This window comes from Tachypleus tridentatus, chromosome 7, assembly GCF_004210375.1.
Source record: "Tachypleus tridentatus isolate NWPU-2018 chromosome 7, ASM421037v1, whole genome shotgun sequence".
Lineage (NCBI taxonomy): Eukaryota > Metazoa > Arthropoda > Merostomata > Xiphosura > Limulidae > Tachypleus > Tachypleus tridentatus.
The window spans coordinates 193,935,308-193,957,645 of NC_134831.1; the positions used below are offsets into that span (position 1 = coordinate 193,935,308).

Here is a 22,338-nt window from a genome sequence, read left to right on the forward strand (position 1 = left end):
TTGCTAATAACGAAATTCTGACCATTTATGTTTTTCTTTTCTCTGGTATATTACCAGCCCTTTACCAGTGAACACGGAAATTGTTATGTAAGTTACCTTGTAATACTTTGCTACACATATCGTTTTGATTAACATCCCCCCAAAACAAAGTGAACAAAACTTGTTAGCAATCACAAAACAATAAAGTGAACGTATCAAAATCTAAACTACAATCCAAATATACTCGAAAGCAAAACATACGGAAATAGAAAAAATATCACAAATTTAGTAACGTCACGAGTAGTGTATTACTACTGCCCAATAGCATTCAAAAAAGGTTAAAAGTAGTCCGTCTCTTCAATTATACACTAACGCGCATGACTGCTGTCCAAGAACAGGTGAACTAACCCAAAATTATTAGAGATCAGATATAGGTGTTTGAACGCATTACGTCTTGAACCTAACTACATATTTACCGTCTGTATCCAAACGTTGGCAGGTGTGTGTGTGTGTGAGTGTTAGAGGGTTATTATAACAAAGTCACATCTCTTGCTGCTGTATCCACCGAAGGGAATCGAACTTCCGCGTACTGATCCAATGATAAAACCGCAAAAAATAACCAATAACGAGAACGCATACAATCCTAAAGGTTTATTTTCCCTATTATATGTAATCAAAAGTAGCTCACCATTCTTCTCCGTTATATACTTTCTCTCCTTGCGCGAACATGAATTCATGTTTTAAGATTTGATATAAATACTTGGCTTATAGTCATGCAGTTTTATCGCATGGTAGCATTCAGAAATTTTCATAATTGAAATAACATACACAATGGCAAAAAAAGCGATTGTAAATAGCCCAATGGACAATCATAATGAATATACACTATGATGCAAGGGATTATGTTGACTATAAATTTTATATTTATTCATCATTTCTGTTAGGAATATTACCGTTGTCAGTAAGATAATCAAAAGTACTTTTCTTCAAAAACTGAACAAACTGTCGATGGATGAGACAGCTCCCACTTCTTACAAAATTCACAATTTTTACAACAATGTCCATCAAATTTTTCAATTCATCACTTTTAGACAACTGAGCACATAAATATTCCTGATGTAAAACGTAATGGAAAGATAGCAGCGTGGACTTCACATTATTTTCAATTAAATGCTGCTTCAAAAGAGAAACAAATCCTAATTTCGCCCCAGTCATGGCAGAAGCCAGTTTTTTTCTTATCCAGGTTGAATTTTTTTGACATTTCAAGAAATTTTTCAAAGATGTTTTTCCCACATGTTCGATCTCGTAATCAGTCCACAAAGACCAAGAATTTCTTCCCTCACTAGAAGATCGGAAGTTACATATCGAACCAAAAATTTCAACTGTGCAATGTCACTAACATCTGTTGGCTCATCTAGTGCTAAATAAAAATACAAACGGTCTTTTAGTTGCTCAAGCAACTGATTTTCTATGTCTTTCACTAACTCTAGCATTCTGCGGACAATTCTTCTTCGACTTAATTGCAAATTATTTACCTTTCGAAGAATATCATATTTTATTTTTGAATCATAATTTTCCAAGATAGTTTCATTGACCACAATTAATATTGTTTTTACTAGTTCAGCATCAGAAAATGATTTCTTTTTTTGAGCTAGAATCCAAGCTACTTTATAGCTAGCTAATGTAACAAGTTCTATCGATGATAAAAATCTTTTTAGACCTCCCTTTTGTTCATGAAGTTTTGCTTTCAGACGGCTAATTTCATTCATACGATCTTTTGCTATCAACTGGAAATTTTACATCAAATTCGTTGTGAAAATTGTTAAAGTGTTGCTTAAGGTTGTATACTTTATTATTCCTAAAAACTTTGTTACACAAAAGACACACTGGTTTATTATTCATTTCAATCACTGCAAATTTCAACTCCCAACTTTCATTAAATTCTCGTTTCACGTTTTTCCAGTCACGCGCCATTTTCTTTTCGGCAGTAATGCCAGAATCAATTAAATTGTCTTTATTTTCTGAGTGTTCAACATTATGTGGATTATTTCGTTTTCAGATTATCTGTTATCAGATTTTCAGATTATTTTCAGAGTCTGTGGCAGTGATGAAGCGCGCGACATTAGCGATGACGTGAGGCAGTGCAGTTGCTGATTACCAAATTTGCGATAAAAAATAAATGATCGAAAAAGATGATTCCTAAATTCAAACTGACCACAACTGTGCTATCCACTGGCTACATGTGGCCAATGGCCACGGAGCTGCCTAATCTGCTCTACAGTAGATGCTTGTATTGAAACCTGAAACGCTCAGTATCAGTTCTTTATTTTCATCAGTTCTAGAGGACTCTACAGTACGTACTTGTATTGAAACTTGGAACACTTAGTGTCAGTTCTTTATTTTTATCAGTTCTAGAGGACGCTGCAGTAGATGCTTGTATTGAAACTTGAAAGATTTAGTATCAGTGAGAAGAATATAAGTATTTTATTAAGAAAAACTTAAAGAACACGCACACACACACACACACACACACACACACATATATATACAACCTGTTAAATATGCTCTATCTAACTTAAAGAAAGAGAGGAAATTTTCTGTGGTCCACGTGACACAAAAATACCTTATTTCGGCACTAAGTAAGTTTTTGTTGAAGGTGTTTCTATTTTCACGTCTGGCACAGATGTCCACGGTTTAATGGACATTATCTTAAAAATAAAAGAAAAAGTCAATAATAAAGTGGTTTATACAACATTCGCGGGTAAATAAATAATTATGGGAAAGTGTTGTCATTTTGGGTATTTTTTCAGTTTTTGGAAACGTTAGTTAAAATCTCTGTGCAATACTTAAGGCCAGTAGTAATATATACGCTTGCTCTGAAGCTACCCGGATAAGTAGCCTTAAGTTACAATGGCATCAAGATTTTTCACTTCATTTTTCAAGAACTGGTCTATTTTTATAACCTATATAATTGTAGGCATCTCTCACCAAGTTCGTACTACCTGTAGAAATTGGGTTTGTCTGGTTCCCTCCCCCCTTTTCAATTTTAACGTTAATTTTCTACATGGTATGGAACTAAATATCTGAAGTCCTATAAAGTAACGTCTAGTGTGTCCCGTAAATCTTTAAACTCTTTTTATGGTCAGTTACACACAGGTTGTAGCTTTATTGTAATGAGGTTAGTGAGGTGTCATTTCTGCAGAAACTTATGTCTATAAAATATATATGACAAAATGTGGATATTCATTCTAAACTATAGCAGGTTCACAACCTTACCTATATCCATCCGGTTTCTGTAGCTTACAAAATAAGCATTACTTTTCAACGAAGATTATTTAGAAGCAGATAACGTGACTACTTTGAGCATACAAGTATTTAATACATATTTTAGTCATTGTCATTCCACCAGAAGTCACTAATAACGGAAAAGTTAAATCCTGTGAATGACTGAAATACGTTGGAATCTTTGTATAATATCTTGTAATTAATAAGACAAGATGTATTGAAATTAAAGGTAGTTAATAAGACAAGATGCATTCAAATTAAAGGTAATTAATAATACAAGATGCATTCAAATCAAAGGTAATTAATAATACAAGATGCATTCAAATTAAAGGTAGTTAATAAGACAAGATGCATTCAAATTAAAGATATTTAATAAGACAAGATGCATTCAAATTAAAGGTAATTAATAATACAAGATGCATTCAAATCAAAGGTAATTAATAAGACAAGATGCATTCAAATTAAAGGTAGTTAATAAGACAAGATGCATTCAGATTAAAGATATTTAATAAGACAAGGTGCATTCAAATTAAAGGTAATTAATAATACAAGATGCATTCAAATTAAAGGTAGTTAATAAGACAAGATGCATTCAAATTAAAGGTAATTAATAATACAAGATGCATTCATATCAAAGGTAATTAATAATACAAGATGCATTCAAATTAAAGGTAGTTAATAAGACAAGATGCATTCAAATTAAAGGTAGTTAATAAGACAAGATGCATTCAAATTAAAGGTAATTAATAATACAAGATGCATTCAAATTAAAGGTAATTAATAATACAAGATGCATTCAAATCAAAGGTAATTAATAATACAAGATGCATTCAAATTAAAGGTAGTTAATAAGACAAGATGCATTCAAATTAAAGGTAATTAATAATACAAGATGCATTCAAATCAAAGGTAATTAATAATACAAGATGCATTCAAATTAAAGGTAGTTAATAAGACAAGATGCATTCAAATTAAAGGTAATTAATAATACAAGATGCATTCAAATTAAAGGTAATTAATAATACAAGATGCATTCAAATTAAAGGTAGTTAATAAGACAAGATGCATTCAAATTAAAGGTAATTAATAATACAAGATGCATTCAAATCAAAGGTAATTAATAATACAAGATGCATTCAAATTAAAGGTAGTTAATAAGACAAGATGCATTCAAATTAAAGGTAGTTAATAAGACAAGATGCATTCAAATTAAAGATATTTAATAAGACAAGGTGCATTCAAATTAAAGGTAGTTAATAAGACAAGATGCATTTAAGTTAAAGGTAATTATTAAGACAAGATGCATTCAAATTAAAGGTAATTAATAATACAAGATGCATTCAAATTAAAGGTAATTAATAAGACAAGGTGCATTCAAATTAAAGGTAGTTAATAAGACAAGATGCATTCAAATTAAAGGTAGTTAATAAGACAAGATGCATTCAAATTAAAGATATTTAATAAGACAAGGTGCATTCAAATTAAAGGTAGTTAATAAGACAAGATGCATTTAAGTTAAAGGTAATTATTAAGACAAGATGCATTCAAATTAAAGGTAGTTAATAAGACAAGATGCATTCAAATTAAAGGTAATTATTAAGACAAGGTGCATTCAAATTAAAGGTAGTTAATAAGACAAGATGCATTCAAATTAAAGGTAGTTAATAAGACAAGATGCATTCAAATTAAAGGTAATTAATAAGACAAGGTGCATTCAAATTAAAGGTAGTTAATAAGACAAGATGCATTCAAATTAAAGGTAATTATTAAGACAAGATGCATTCAAATTAAAGGTAGTTAATAAGACAAGATGCATTCAAATTAAAGGTAATTAATAATACAAGATGCATTCAAATCAAAGGTAATTAATAATACAAGATGCATTCAAATTAAAGGTAGTTAATAAGACAAGATGCATTCAAATTAAAGGTAGTTAATAAGACAAGATGCATTCAAATTAAATATATTTAATAAGACAAGATGCATTCAAATTAAATATATTTAATAAGACAAGATGCATTCAAATTAAAGGTAATTAATAAGACAAAATGCATTCAAATTAAAGGTAATTAATAAGACAAGGTGCATTCAAATTAAAGGTAGTTAATTAGACAAGATGCATTCAAATCAAAGGTAATTAATAATACAAGATGCATTCAAATTAAAGGTAGTTAATAAGAAAAGATGCATTCAAATTAAAGGTAGTTAATAAGACAAGATGCATTCAAATTAAAGGTAATTAACAAGACAAGATGAATTCAAATTAAAGGTAGTTAATAAGACAAGATGCATTCAAATTAAAGGTAATTATTTCATATTTATAACATTGTTGAAGAGCTTTGAATTTGGTGTACAAACATCAAATTTATATTTATAATGAACTGCATTGTTGAGCTTCATATGTAAGTGCTAACGATTGTACATTTTTATGTTAAGTATTTGTATGGTAACTTTCACATTGTCTCTTTAGTGATGTAACTAAATACCGATTTATAATAATAACCCAGGTTCAGTGCAAACTAACTACTATATTATATGAAAATTTTAAAGGTTCAATAACCGAACATATGCCCATCTTACTATAGTAAACTAAAAAGATATATTTATATATCTATCTATTTATTTAAAATCACTTTGAAGTAGCTACAGCTGCCACTGCATGGAGTGAAGTGTTACTAAATAGATAATATGGCCCATGTGTTTTGATAAAAGTCAAATTTTAAAACGTTCTTTTATCCAGTATTAGTTTCAAACTACCATATAATATCCTTAGCTGCCCTGTTGCAACAGTGGTTTCAAACCACAATGTTATAGACTTAGCCGTCCAATAGCAGAATAGGTTTCACATTGCCATGTTATAAACCTAGACATCTTGTTGCAGTACTAGTTTCAAACCACTATGTTTTAGGCCTACCCACCCCGTTGCATTAGCGATCTCAAATATCCGTTATTGTAGGCCCACCTCTTCCATTTTTTGGTACAAGTCGTAACTCGTCATGCTGTGTATAGACAGACCTCGCTCTCCCGTTCGGAGGACAAATGTATTTTTTAGCATTTTATACTTTATTAATCCTAGGTAGCAGCATCAATTGATGATGGCCGCCGTTTTAGGGTTAAGTAGAACAATTCATTAGCGTCTTCTTCAGTAATTTTATATGTATAAAATATTGTCTTCCTATCACAACTACAATTTTTCATCTATGATCAACCTAGATTTTTCGATTTACTTCATAATACGAAGTGAAGTCTATTAAAGAAAACTTTTTCTCTCTCTCTTTCTCTTCATTACCCAAAAAAGGGTCGGCATGGCCAGGTGGTTAGGGCGTTCGACTCGTAATCTGAGAGTCGCGAGTTCCAATCCCCATCACCCCAAACATGCTTGCCCTTTCAGCTGCGGAGGTGTTATACAGTGATGGCCATTATCACTGTTCGTTGGTGAAAAGGTAGCCCCAGAGTTGACAATGGATGGTGAAAACTAGCTGTATTTTCTCTAATCTTACACTGGAACATTAAGGACAGCTAGCACAGGTAGCCTTCGTGTAGTTTTGCGCGAAATTCAAAACAAACTAAGTCTTTACCCAAAAACGGTCACGTGTTTGGACACGTCAAAACCAATAGGTAAAACCTTTTTAAAATATGAAAAATACGTACATAGTCATTATGTCACATAGCAGTTTTACTGAGTGTGTCTTTTGGTCTTTGTGGTAAGTTGCGTACTTATAATAACTGTTACCGAATTTAGTTCGTTTGGACAGTGTTTCTCAAACTTAGATCCGAGTTATATCCGAAGTTTCATAAAAATATGATATATAGAAAAAATGTTTCTTGTAAAATTAAATATACACGAATAAAAGCACTTTTGGAATAAAGCTTTTCTTGTACACAGAATTTTTACTTTTTAAAAACAAAAAATATTATTAGGTTTGGAGGTAAAAGGGGGTTATTCTGTGGTTACTGAATGTCGTGGACTGTTGTGTTGTAAAGTTGGTTCAAATTAACGAACCATGATACTCGTTATAGTAAATTAATATCAGTAATAAATGAAGACACGCCATTTTTAATCGTGTTTAACAAGAGTTAATTATTTCAGGACTGCAACCTTAAAGCTAAATACCGAAATTTTCTTTAACACACACGATTTGAGTCATGAAATTTCAATCTGGTTTGAGTAAGATCACGAGATTATTATATTTAATACAGGCAAACTGTAATAAAACTTACCTCCCCTAAAAAAACAACAAACAAATATGCTTGTTACAAAAGGGAGAGTCGTGGTATCGTCTGTGTTACGTAGGTATTTACTCACGCTTTTTCACTCGCTATGCATCGTCAGGTGGTTAAGGCGCTCGACTCGTAATCTGAGGGTCGCGGGTTCGAATCCCAGTCGCACAAAATATGCTCGACATTTCTCCCGTGGAGATGTCACGATGTGACGGTCAATTACACTATTTATTGGTAAAAGAGTAGCCCAAGCGTTGGTGGTGGGTGATAATGACTAGCTGCCTTCCCTCTAGTTTTACACTGCAAAATTAGGGACGGTTAGCGCAGATAGCCCTCGTGCAGTGGGATTGTCCGTAAATTTATAACGCTCCCACCGCCGAAAGGGGTAGCATGTTTTGTGGGACGAGGATTTGAACCCACGGTCCTCGGATTAGGAGTCGAGTGCCTTAACCACCTGACCATGCCGGGCTACATAAAAGCGGAAGAAAACATTTTGAAAGTAGAAAACTGTCTTTGTCCAAGTGAAAAATCAAACGGAAACTAAACGATGTACTAGTAATGACTAAGATGTTTTAAATTGTCTTATTTTTTTTGTTAATATTTGTAGTGAAACATGATGAACAGTCTCAATAAACATTTTATAACCATCTACGCATAGTGTACATTCACGTAAAATTTATTTCCTCGTATTGTCGTAATTTGAATATTTTAAACTGGTTTCTTTGTTAAAATCACTCGACAAATGTTCAGTGAATTTGACTAATAGGTTATCAGACCGTGGCGTAAGCTGTACCCCATCTGTTTACTTGTTTCCACACTCAACACTTCCGCAATAACCTGTAATATTATTTTTGGGTGTAGTTAACCTCGGCTCTGAATGTATTTAAATACCACATGAAAGTGAGTTGACCCTGATTTTCGTTTACCCTGCAATGCCTTTAGTTTCTGAATATGAAAAAAGCTTTTGTTATAATTGTCCTGTCGTGTATAATTTACCACGCATTATTATCTTAAATATGGGAACGATGCTTAAATTCGTCCTCTCTCGGCAATTGGAAGGAAGCAAGGCATATTTAGGGATGAGACGGCCCTATAGTTACAAAGGCAGAGTACACGTTACAATTATGCTAACTTTGCTGAGACAATACAGAGTAGTTTTAAAATATGTATATCTAAAGTAGTCATATCTTAAAAACTACTTATTTAGGAGTAAAACATTTAATCACTGGAACATTAAAAAACATTAGTTTTATTCAATAATTTTTTAACACAGTATAAGGTTTTCAAAAACTTTCATAGGAAGTGCTGAATATACTCCCAGTTATCCTCAAACAGTGCACGGGACTTATCCCTAAATAAAGATACTGCAAACATCGTTTTGTTCTGGACAGTGTTCATTGATCCATGCAATATCCCGTACAACGGGTCTTATTTAGATAACAATCTCATATACATGGAAAGATTGTTCTTGTTTTGAATTAAGCACAAAGCTACTCAATGGGCTATCTGTGCTCTGCCCACCACGGGTATCGAAACCCGGTTTTTAGCGTTGTAAGTCCGCAGACATACCGCTGAGCCACTGGGGGTCTATTTGGAAAAAATAATGACTTAAATAATTATGCAGTGGTGTAGGAAGCGGCAGTGGGTCCCGACTTTTCAATTTGTGCCAAACAAATGCATTAGAGTCAGGAAAATTAATCTCGGGAAAAGCAGAGGAGTGCATAAAATGTAAATTAGAACCCAAGTGCTTGAAGGGTTCTAAGACAAACGCTTGTCATGGATCCCGGCCGTAATGAGTGCACCAGTTGTGCGCATTTTCTTGTTTCACTCAGTGAAATAAACCCTGACTCTCCCCTCTCACACACTTCTACACCTATGTAGTAATATATGGTTTTTGAAATACCCTGTACATGATTTTTTTTTATTTCTCACAAAGCTACACAAGGGCTATCTGCGCTAGTCGTCTGTAATTTAGCAGTATAAGACTAGAGGGAAGACAGCTAGTCATCACCACCCACCGCAAACTCTTAGGCTACTCTTTTGTCAACGAATCGTGGGATTGACTGTGACTTTTAACTTCCTCACAGCTGAGAGGGCGAGCATGTTTAATGTGACGGGAATTCGAACCAGTAACTCTTAGGTTGCGAGTAGAGCGCCCTAACTATCTAGCCTTGCCAAGCCGAAATACACTATACAAGGGGTGCATTTCATTGAATAAAACTGAGATTCTAAACGTGATGAAAGTTTGTCCTTACAGTAATTAGTTTTAAGATGTGATTATATTAAATGTGTTATTTAATTTATAAATACCCTGTAGCTAACCTATAACATATATAGAATGAAGATCCATTTGTCTTATCACACGTTTATGGGTATTTTTATACGCCATAACCGTTTTATTTTGTTCATGTCAATCTCTGTTCATAACAAAGTCATTTGATTTATTAATAAATTCACGTACTTCCTGATCGCACAAAAAGGCACATATTCAGGTACTAGGGTCGTGAGTAGGAATCACGACCGGGCTTAATTTCATGTAGAAGTATTCCAGTTCTTATGTTTTATTTATTTGGCAGGCTTGAAGTATAATTATATAAATACTGGAAACTTATCAAATGCAATACCTGAGAATATTTTCTTAAAGCCTTATTTTTTTAAATCTAGAATAGTAGAACCCATAAAGAAGTAGTCAACTCACTTCTAACATGTGCTCGTTTACAGATAGATTAGTGTCAAAATTATCTAAATTTCGAATTTGGCCTTAAAGTTGTTCTCGTTGGGAGTAAGTCAGTACTACACCGATTAAGTTAACAATTAAAAATAACCGTAAATGTAGTTATGTTTTACATTGTTAGTTTTACGTTACACGTGCCTTTCTTTGACAAATGGTGGAAGTTCTATTTTATAGATTGCAAATTTTATTCTTTGATTTTTAAACTGAAGTTGACACAGATTACCTATCAGGTTATCATATTCAAATTATATATATATTTGTTTGTTGTCAAGCACAAGGCTATACAGTGGGATATCTGTGCCGTGTCCACCATGGGTTTCGAAAACCAATATCTACCGTTTAATTGTAGTGATTTGAATTTCGCGCAATTCTACACAAAAAAGTATCTGTGCTATCCGTCCCTAATTTAGCAGCGTAAATCTAGAGGGATGACAATTAGTGGGATTGACCGTAACTTGTAATGCCCCTCCGATTACAAAACAAGAAATGTTTAGTGGGATGGGGATTCGAACCCGCAACTCTCCTAATTGCCTGGCAGGTATGGCTAGGTCTTAACGTTAGAAGCCATCTATTATTGCTGGGCTACTAGGGAGGTTCCGAAATCTCTAACTATTGCAGCAAATCGCGTGACACTGAGCACATTTAGTTTTAATTCTTAAAACAAAACATAGCAATACTTTTGACGATAAATTAGTTTTAATCCAACTTATAAGGTAATTTATGAGTCGTTTATAGATCACGTACCACTCAATTTCATTCAGGAACAAACTTCATATTAGGAATATACCACCGCTTCTTGGTTTAAAAATATTCTTGAAAGCACATACAGTTAAAATTCGGGGTTCAATCCCGTGGTTACCACTGTACAATTCTTTGTGTAACTCTGCGCAAAATAAAAATCTGATTTCACTGAAAGTTAAAATAATTCGGATGTAAGTTATTAAATTAAGTTAAAAGGCATAACAACTACTGGACTTTGGCTAACGAACAGGCTTTGCTTGCTGGCTAATTTTACTTGAACAATAAAAATACTACCCCGTCACGTGATTGTAGGATGTTAGTCAAACAGGACCCATTTAAAATTATCCGATATTATTCAGCGCTGAAAGTACCTTGACGTCCAGTTGGTTCGACGATTACCATAGATTTGTAACACTTGTATCTATTGGCTTTGTTTTCTCTTCCAAGATGGATGTCGAGCAAAAGAAAGACGTCTTCAGAAGAACTGGAACTTGGAAAACTTTGAGAGTTAACTATAAAAAAATGAAATTGTTGTAAAATCAAAGCATTGGAAGAAAAAAAAATCATCTAGCGACGAAAAGCAGTCACTTGAAATGATGCTAAATAAAAATAAATAAGGTCCTGTCTAAAATGCTCGGTTTTTACATTAATTTGGTTTTAAAAGGAAAGAAAAAAAGTTGCTACAGTAAACTCTAAGTCAACCTTACACGAATGTCAGATCACTCATAGAAGCCTCCATATTGTATTTTTCAACTAATGTCCCTTCAAGTCGTTGAGTGTGTTGATTCAACAATGAAGCAATACCGGAAGTTAACGATCCCTGAAAGTTGACTTTAGGAACGTTGAAATTTTCCTTAAGGTCAAGTTAATGCTATTTTCATGTCAAAGGGGCGTAATACGACGTCAGTAATCCCTGTTCTTGGACATCTTGACCTTTTACTAATCTTCAGCTAGTCCAAACTTTGTCCTTCCACAGAACCACTTTCTTTTGACCATGATTTCATCTAGTAGATTGTTTTCATACTATAAGGTGAGTTCGTACGTTTAATTTTTTCCTACTCTTTAGTGCTCTAAAGTTACATCTTCTACATTTCTTTCTGAATATATTAAATTTAAAACTCACGTTTCTTTGATGTTAAGAGTCAAACGTTTTAGTGAAACTTAATCCTTTGTATTCAGTGTCAACACATTCATCATCGAGGAAAAGCAATATCCTCATATATCGTGAAGTTTACTGTTAGCTATTTATATGTAAAATATGTTGTTGTTGTTTTAAATCTGTCAATGATAATTATGAGAAACAAACAAGCATGAATATGTTTTTAGTTAGTTTTGTGTCTGTTCAGGTTGGTAATAATCTGTAGTTTATTACATTAATAAACTAATAATATAATAATTTTACATTAATAATGCTTTTTAAACATTAGATCAAACTATGTATATATGATATATACATATGATATATAATCTAAGTAGATTATGTATATAATCTAAGTAGGTGGGTATTGAATCAGCAACAGCCTGAAGTTCAAAATTAACAGAAACTATTTAGAAACCAAAAAAACCCTTCTAAACTTTCCTTAAAACTAAACTACAGATATCTAATCTTATGAGAACAATTACAATACTTCTTAACCGTTATTATACACATATATATAAAAAACTATAAATTAAACACTAAAAGTAGAGTTAGGTTCGACATTTTGTGACTACAAGCGACTGAACTGGATCGTTAAATAATTTCAGTTTGTTTCACCTAATGTTTCACAGTAGATTCTCCCGCTCTTCCGGGCCCGGCATGGCCAAGCGTGTTAAGGCGTGCGATTCGTAATCTGAGGGTCGCGGGTTCGCATCCCCGTCCCGCTACACATGCCCGCCCTTTCATCCGTGGGGGCGTTATAATGTGATGGTCAATCCCACTATTCATTGGTAAAATAGTAGCCCAAGAGTTGGCGGTGGATGGTGATGACTAGCTGCTTTCCCTCTAGTCTTACACTGCTAAATTAGGGACGACTAGCACAGATAGCCCTCGAGTAGCTTTGTGCGAAATTCAAAACACACAAACAAACCCTCTCTTCCGAGGTGGTGGATGAATGTTTTTTTAAATACTAGTACATAGCTATAGAGCAGTTATGACTTTATTAGTGTGGCATTCATTTTTATTTTTGTATATTTTGTGTTTGCGCGTATTTGGATTAAATTTTAATGTTTTATATTTTCCCTCCATTATTTTTTTGTTTGGTTACTGTTAACTTATGCTTATTACATATGATAATGTTATTAAAGTTACCATTTTATATCTTTATTGCTACTGTGTATATATATATTATTTTATTAAAAAAAATTCGCATATAACATAATATTGGGATTTAATCCCCGTAGGTTTCTGTCTAGTGCGCTCCCTGGTGACACAGAGTGATGTCTGCGGACTTACAATGCTAAAAATGGGGTTTCGACACCTCTGGAGGTCAGAGCACAGATAGCTATTGTGTAGCTTTGTGTTTAACTTTACACGAACAAACTAGCTAGTATATTCTGCCCGGCAAGGCCAGGTGGTTAAGGCGCTTGACTCACAGTCTGAGGTTCACGTGCTCTAGTCCCCGTCCCACCATACGTGCTCACCCTTCAGCTGTGGAGGTGTTATACATTGATATAGTTTAAAAGCAGCTTAAGAGTTGACGTTGGATGGTATTGACTAGCTGCTTTCCCTCTAGTTTTTCACTGCTAAATTAGGGGGAGAGCTAGCGCAGATAACCCTGGTGTAGCTTTGCACGAAATCCAAAACAAATGATCCTTTGCCTAGTGTTGGCCCTAAATTAAATTTAAATGTCAAACGCAGGTACGAAAGAGGCCTCTTCACTCCTTTATGACGCCGAATGCAAGATATTGCATAATTTGGAGTTAATGTTGCAATGCTTCGAGTTTGAATAAACACGAGTCTAAATATTTAGTATTTGTATCCGCACAGACTTTATCCACGAGCAAATCACACAATTAAGTATATTGGATATAAATATTACGCTTATTTCTGATCGATACTGCAGCTTGCATGTGAAATTAAACAGTCCAGGTTTGAATCGAATAATTTAAAAATGACTGGGTAGAATCTTATTGATAGGTGGTGGCCCAAGTGAGTTATTGTTAGAGGAATTGTTGATAGGGGGATAACATGTAACAAAGCTCCCAAGTTCGAACACACATGACATTATTTAAAAAGGATTCTGTGTGACAAGATAGGGAGGTTAACATAGTTTTGTTTAAAGTTTTTCGTGGAGCTGTTATGGTAGAAGCTGCGATGGTATGTTGTTTTGTATCGTTTACGATGTATCCTAATTTTATAAGTAAGGAAAGGATACTTAATTATCTATACTCGTTATGAAGTTAATTTTTGGTTTTTCTCTAAGCAGCTAACTTGTTCTGATCATAAGTTGGTATCAATTAGACATAAATTACTTAGCGTAGGCAAGAGGGTCATATTCTTTGACTGATAAGGTTTAGATTTTATAAACTGTTAGGGTGTTATTGGGCGTGATACTTTTCTTTCTTTCTTTTTTGTTTTTCAAGTTCACATTCTAATAGATTCTATAGCCTTCGTTTATGTTAATCTGATGTTGTAAAGCTCAGAATTTAGCAGAGTGGTTACCTGGAATAGTTTTTCATGTAATTATCGGGGAATCTCTTTATGCGACACTTAATACATCGCATTAAGTGTACGAGTGAGTTTAACTTGCTGTACGGAACATTGTTGTTTCAAACTCTGCCGTATGGTGTCGAGCAACAACTACTCTCCTTACCCATAATGGAGATATAGGCTCGACCGATAAATGATGTAATTCACAATACTGTTGCTCCGTTTGTAGTTGCCATTTGTGATTGGCTATGTCGGCACGTTCCGAGTTATGATTGGCTTGCTTCAATCTCCTGAGCCAGCTGACCTACTCAGCTGTTTGTCCGGTGTTGCTTGGTCGAGATTACCGGCATTCGCTTGATATCTATCCCGCTAGAGAATGTGTTAGTTACTAGATTTGGAAATTTAAGCATTTAAGTCTGGGCTAACTCGTTACTCACCATTTTAAGGTGATTCATATTAGAGAACAGAGTAATTACAGCCTTAAACTAAGTTAAATTAAAACGGTAACGTATTTGATAACCATTTCACTCGCTCTTAATTGACAAGAAATAAACTTTGGTCGTGTAGACCCAAATTTTAGCTTCCACTTTGTTTTAAGAATTTATTAGATAACCAACTTTAAGTCCTAATTTTTTAAATTAACCTAAAGGTCGAGTGTTTGATAAGTCAGTCTGAAGAGGGTTAGAAGTTTGAGCTAAATCGTAAACAAAGGCGTCTTTCGTCACACTAGACAATTCCGAAACTCGTTAGGCCTAGTCAGTGACTCTGTCTCCTCTACAACGGCCAATTTTGACAAACTTTGAAAGAAAAAAAATTACCATGGGACAAATCGGTGATAAAACAGTAAGTTAAGAATATTTTTATTGATTTTTTTAATTGTGTTGATTTAAATGTATCACAGTAATGCAATTTACAATGTAAGCGTATGACGTCATATTGTCTTTTTGTTGTTTTGAATTCCAGGTATTAGTAATCTAACCGTAACTTGTAATAAGTTATACTTATTGGTAGTGTATTCTGTCATTACTGTGTGACTTTTGCGATCTCCATAAATCTCTATTCAGTTTGTTCATTCATTACCAAGAATGTTATGTTGTATTTGTAAATACAAATGTATTCCTGGGTTATTGCCTATGGATTCTAATGACCGATTTATATTTATTTTATCCTGTAGTAAGCTAGGACTAGTAATATGTTATCGTGATTGGCTGTATCGGCACGTTAATTTTATGTTAGCCAGTTGTCAGATCACTTCCCGCGAAGTTTTAGAATAGGAATTTGATTGGATAAATTCATATCCGGGTCCTGTTGTACCTCGAGTTTTGTTTCCGATAGACTTCGTTATGTTAACTTCTTATAACTGTTATTGACGTATAAATTTAACTCGCTATCATATTTATCGTTACACGTTTTTGTTTTTTAATGCATCATACACATATGATTTAATTATATATGCAGAATATCTTATTGTTGTGCGTATTTTCAACCATGGTTTTACTCTTCTTTTTTTTCTTTCTTTTTTTTTTAGATTTCCCATTCTCTTGCTTATCTGAACAATGTTCGATTAATTAATTATAGACTCCCTTGTGTTTTATCGGTAAGTACGTTTCTTGTCATGGACACAGCATAGATAGTCTGTTGTGTACCTTTTGAGCGTAAGAACCAACAAATAAATGTGGTACCAAGAAAAGCGTGTTGTATCATTACTCGCACACGCACAAACACGCAATATTTTATGGAAAAACAATAAGGCGAGATGTTTCTTGTGTTTATAACAGGTTACCCAGGAGTGCTTAGCTATCAAACCCAGTCGATCCAGATCTCGCGCAAAAATTTCCCATAGCCCGTATTTCTTTAATCTATAGTTTTATTTTTAATTAGTTTTATCTGCAGCTTTTCTCAATATTAATTTTTTTGTATTTTACTAAAGTATTTTGGGGATGTTTGTTCATTTCTTAAAAATACAAGAAAATGTCGAAACGGGACGGTTGACATATGTGTGCAAGACAAGACCCAACACGAAACCTCCGAGTTGCATCTTGCTGATTTCTTCAGTTTTAACCTTGCGTGCATTATTTCCCTACCTTTGAATTTACTGTGACACTTTTTTTTAAATTTCCAGTTGTAATTTGGACAAAGATCGTGATAATTACCTGTAAATGTTTAATTATATAAAAAAATTTAACTTGCTAACACGTGAAAATTTGACAGCACATGTGACCTGGTCGCTCGCTGTACACGAAATCTGACAGCACATGTAAAATTATAGAAATTAGGTCATAGTTGTTTGGACGGTCTATTTAACGATTCTTGTCTCAGTGTTGTTGATCGGACTAATGTACAGCTAGTTGGTAAACGCGACAAGAATTTGTTATTCAAATACATGTGCCAACTAACTTGTATTTGAATAACAAACTCTTGTCGAGGTGATTTTCTAAAGGCTGACTGGTAATGTTATCCCGTATATGCCAGCTAATGGTATATCGAAGAGAAACGAATTTTTTTACTTTGTTTTAGTAAATGAATCACTAAGACTTGTAATATAATTAGGTGAGTATTTAGAAGAAAAACAATGCATGATAGAAGTTTTTAAACGTACATACGGTTGTCTACAAAAGACCCGATCGCCTGTCGAAAACTAGTTTCGTCACTTTAAATATATATATTTTTTTAAAATTCGAGCAAATTTTATACTTTTCTTGTCTGTTTTCTTGGCAGTTGAACCAAGCGCTCTGGGAGGTATATACGTAAAATTGTATGGTAACTTCGTGTATTGGCGCTTATAGAATTTAATAACTTGAAAAACAATCAAACTATGTTAATCGATGATTACACGAGTTTCCACTGATATAAATTATTGGCAGACAAGTTACACTTGGTCATAAGTCGAATGTTTTTTAGTATACTGTTCCATGTATAACTCACTTTCCATTTAAAACATTCTATAAGTCTTGACGCTTCAGGCGTTAATCTGTTTTTTTTCATTATTCTACTACTGTTTATTGTATAGAAAATCATGGAAGAAACCTGGAGTTTCATACTGGTTACTATTAAGATTTATTTATTTAGTTATAATAAACCTGACCTTTAATTACTACCACCACTTTAACCTAAATGGAATTTATAGATTCATACCTTTTTTATAATGGCTTTTTACGTAATCTTTTCTGTCTTTTTCCTATAGTTTTTCCATATAACCTTTTTATAACCCATTTACCATGTCTATTAAAATTGTTTAACTTCAATATGTTATTCCTTACGACTAATTAACGCTTGTTTTAATATACACATTGCTTAATAGTAGTCCATCTTATGAAAAGTTCCGTAATGAGTTCTTTAATGTAACTTTGATTTCAGTATGTTGCCGGATGATTTTTCCTAAAGATAGGTCTAAACTTTCCTTTGTAAGATAATTATTTGCTTTTGAAACTTGCAGCACTTTATTGAAATATCTGTGTGTACATAAAGAAACTCGGAAGCGATTACAGTATGCACTTACTTTCTAACTGTTATTTGTTGATTTAAAAAATTCTAAAGGAAACTTATTTTATGAAATTTGAGTTTAAAAAACAAAAAACCTATATTTTGGTTTTATGTTTAGTTGAATCATTTAGCGATAGATGTCGCGATCTTTGGTTGCTTTTAAAAGTTTGTGTAGTGTACCTTTTAAATATATCCATAGATATACAAATCTTATACTGCCAAGTTTAAATTGATCCATCTTAATGTGTGTTGGGACATAAACCGAGTATATTAATTTTTTAAAAATTTCCTTAATCTTTTGCTCGACATGGAATTACTAAAATAATTACACGAATTACTAACAGCGCTCGTAGCAAAGCGAGCGAAATTAATGCCACGTACCAACTTGAGAAGAAAGTGACAGCGATTGGATTGAATAAAAATGATTTCTTTGCCCAGTAGGCGGCCTGACTTTGACGGTGAAGGTTTAATTTGGTATTAAAAGTGATTTGCGACTCAGGCGTTGGCCAGTGTTTAAAAAATTCTATAATAGTCCCAGTATACCACATTTCAGTGTTTAAAAAATTCTATAATAGTCCCAGTATACCACATTTTGTTGTATCTCATATTTTAAAGCAGTAATCCAACATGCTGTTTTAACTGTGTATGTGAAGTCATAAATATTCATTATAAATGTCTTCATTGTTAGTTGTAGCCACATTTAGCATAGTGGATTTACAACTTTGGTTGTAATATTACTTCTAGCAATGGAAACTAAAGTCATGTTGACTAGATGGTATTTTGTTTTGTTTTTTAATACATCATGCGTAGATATCTTCCATTTTAAAGTTAATCTCGACAATGAGAACAGAGGTCTCTTTCAGAGTTGTTCTGTAGTTAATAGAACAACTCGTATTAAAACTTTAATATATCGAGTATGAATAAATAATATAAATTTTTAACATTAAACAGTGACTTACTGTTTGTTCATCAGTTTTCTTTTGAACTCGGCGCTAGCGCATCTCAATAGTTTTTGTGGCAGTAGCTTCCTCGATAGATTGTCAACGAACTTGTTATTGGTTGTTTTACCTAAACTTGGTGCGATTTCTAAGCCAAGGCCGTGAGGATTTCTTGCATTGCTGTTGTCCGTTGAGGAAAGTGGCGTGATGCGGGATCGTTTTGTGATTCACCACAGTTCTAACTGTCAAGGACCTCGAAAGCCCTAGCAACAGTTGCATTGTTATGATTGGCCATTTGATACGTCCTACTATTGTGAACATGTAGACTTTCAAGAGATAGCGAGAACTGGCTGACCTTATAATATTTGTAAACAATTAGGCGGATGTGCTCAGGTCTGTAGTACATTGCTTGAGCATACTTATGCAAATATTTCAAAATTTAGGTTGCCTATTTACCAACTGGTGATTTTTATCACCTCTAATAGTAGGCGACAATACGAAGTTGAATTTAAGACCAACGATTTTTCAAGCTGTCATAGTATTTAATACATGAAGTATTAAGTATTATGAAGTATTAGTCTAAATACATGAAGTGTAGATATGCTATTAATTGACTGGAAAAAGGGGGCAAAGATAAACTTGAATAAAATTTTGTTATTCAGGCTTCTCAAAAATAGTTTGTCTTTCACGCAATAACGTTGGGGAAGTTTTTCTTTGTCAAGTTTGTAAGTGGTAAAGGAGATGAAATCTTGGATATAATACCTCCAGTGCAGTTTAGCTATTGTGAAAACACTATGAAGTTGTATATGTAACGTGTAGGAATTTGTTTTGAGAAGCTGTACTGTAATAAATTAATTGAAATAATAACAAACTTATTATTATATGCTACTTAAAATGAAGCAAACAAACATGATGATTATTAAATTTTTGTCATTGTTGATATGTTAAAAAATTTCAGAATTTAGGAGAAATTACATATTGGTAATACTGAAATTGTGACTTGTGAATTTTACCTTTTTTTCTTTTTATATAGACCCAGGCTTTGTTTGCTGACACCTTCCTTCAGAACAATAAGCTTGACCATGTGACCCAGGTGATGGGTTACCATCCTCAGTATTTGGACCCATTTCTTCGTACACAGAACTATATTTTAAAGGGTGATGGACCTCTGCCATTTGATTACAGGCATTACATCGCCATCATGGTATGAAAAGCTCCTGTTAACAGGAGCTGAAGTATAATTGATTTTATCAGAAATAATTTGACACTGGTCTCTGAAGTGTCATGAATTCGTTGTGTAACTAAACTTAGATACTACTGTCTCTTAGTCCGAAATCTGGTAATTTGTTAAATTATGTTCATTAAATGTTGTATACCCTGCAAGTAATCTTTGTACAATGTCATTCCCATCTTTTATAAATTTAGGGCTTCTGCCTCTTGGTGTTTTACCTTTTAGTTGTTTTTATTTTTATTTAAATACCAATTAATGTATTTTCCTAGTTTTAGATTTTAATACATTGACTATACTGATGAACTGTGTATTCTCCTGTGGAGTAATGATAGGTATAAAACAGTTTTATAGTTGTTTTAAGAGCCCCTAACATTTCATATGAAATTATGAAAAATTTGACACAAATTGCAAAAACTGTGTTCTTTTTACTTCAGAGTAATATTTCAATACAATGTAGTCTATAGGAAGAGGGTTAAATCTAAGGTATGGTGACTTGGGAAGATAACAGACGTTAAAATAAACTAACCTTTCCTGGTTTTTATTTTATTTATTATTAGGGGCTTTTATTGGCTAGAACCGAAATGGGAAACCACATTTATCTTGGATCAGGTTTGCAATCGATACCATTACCAGGTGTACTTGGTTTCCAGTACTGATTTATAGTAGTATATCATGTTGAGAATAATCTTTTATTACATGTCCCATCTTTAGACTTTTGACTGAACTTCTCTGGTATTTCAGTTTTGAGTCCTTGCTTCAGTTGATAAGCAAATCTCACCGTAAATTGGCAATAGAATGAAATATAGAAAATATACGTGACTGATTGCACCTTAGGTAGGTGCATGCATGATTAACTTTCAGTATGCGGGCGGGTCAAACTGTGCATGTCACGACGTTTTAGTGAGTTCAAAATTTAAACTACCTAATTATATCTTAGGATGACTGGTAACTATCCAACTTTTTGGATAGTTACCAGTCATCCTGAGATACAATTAAGAAGTGAATGTTGAGGATACCTCTTCTGAGTACTTCACTCCAGAAGCTGGTGTCCCTCAGGGAGGGGTGGTTAGCCCTATACTCTTCATCATGTATGTAAGCAATATGCCACAGAAGGATCCAAATCATGGATTCTCTTCACAGTTCGCAGATGATGTGGCAGTCTGGAAAAGTGCCGCAACACCCACGATAGCAGCCACCAACATACAACCACAACTAAATAGAATAAGTGAATACTGTCAAAAATATAGAATAAAAATAAACACAGCAAAAACACAGCTCGTAATCTTTACAAAATCGACAAAGCACAAAAACACAACAGCCAGAATTATATATGAATGGCACACTACTTCAGACTGCCCCATCGGCAAAATTTCTAGGTCTAACCTATGATTCAAAATTAACTTGAATAAATCATGTCAATGAAATAAAAAATAAAATCTGGCAAAGAACTAACTATGCTAGGAGTCTTAACTGGTAAAAACAGTGGAGCATCTACAGACAACATACTAAAAATCTATAAAACATATATTAGACCAGTAATAGATTATGCAGCTCCAGCATGGATAACTGTAAGTAATAAAATAATTAAAACCAAACTACAAACACTCCAAAACACACTCCTCACAACAGCATACAGAGTTCCAAGAACTATATCATCTCAATTCATACACAAATATTCTAACATACCAACCGTACCAGATACTCCTACATAGTACAATAGCGTACTTTGATAAGAATTGGATGAAAATTGGATATATTGGATTTATTAGCTTTTGTCTAACATTAAAAGAAATGAGACAGATATCTGAGATATCATTTGAGTTTGTTGCATACTACTCACCAAAAAAATCACATTAACTCAATTCAAACAAGCAATCAAAAGTTCAAAAAACAAAGCACCGGGTAATGATGGAATACAAACAAAAAAGGCACTCCAAAATTATTTGACCACCTATTAGCTATATATAATTTATCTCTATACTTTGGATACATCCCAGTTTCTTGGAAGCAAGCTAATATATTAATGTTCCACAAACAAGGAAAACCAGCCAAATAGTTATTGACCGAACAGCCTGAGAAGCTGTGTAGGCAAAAT

The 22,338-nt window shown here is 33.5% G+C and overlaps 1 protein-coding gene across 11 annotated transcripts in view; it reads left to right on the forward strand.

The window, feature by feature from the left end:
- The window catches only part of LOC143257604 (sestrin-1-like), a 50,836-nt gene that overhangs the window by 22,699 nt on the left and 5,799 nt on the right, over positions 1–22,338 (forward strand). For 2 of the 11 annotated variants that reach the window (XM_076516577.1, XM_076516587.1), the window contains exons 1-3: positions 14,807–15,434; positions 16,120–16,188; positions 20,046–20,216. In XM_076516577.1, the coding sequence (XP_076372692.1) occupies positions 15,411–15,434; positions 16,120–16,188; positions 20,046–20,216 (264 nt within the window). In that variant the 5' untranslated portion in view covers positions 14,807–15,410. Of the gene's footprint in view, positions 1–11,939; positions 11,991–14,116; positions 14,259–14,774; positions 15,435–16,119; positions 16,189–19,267; positions 19,406–19,512; positions 19,738–20,045; positions 20,217–22,338 lie in introns of those variants that run through there. The other 9 variants (XM_076516583.1, XM_076516584.1, XM_076516578.1 and 6 more) reach the window with 8 other exon arrangements.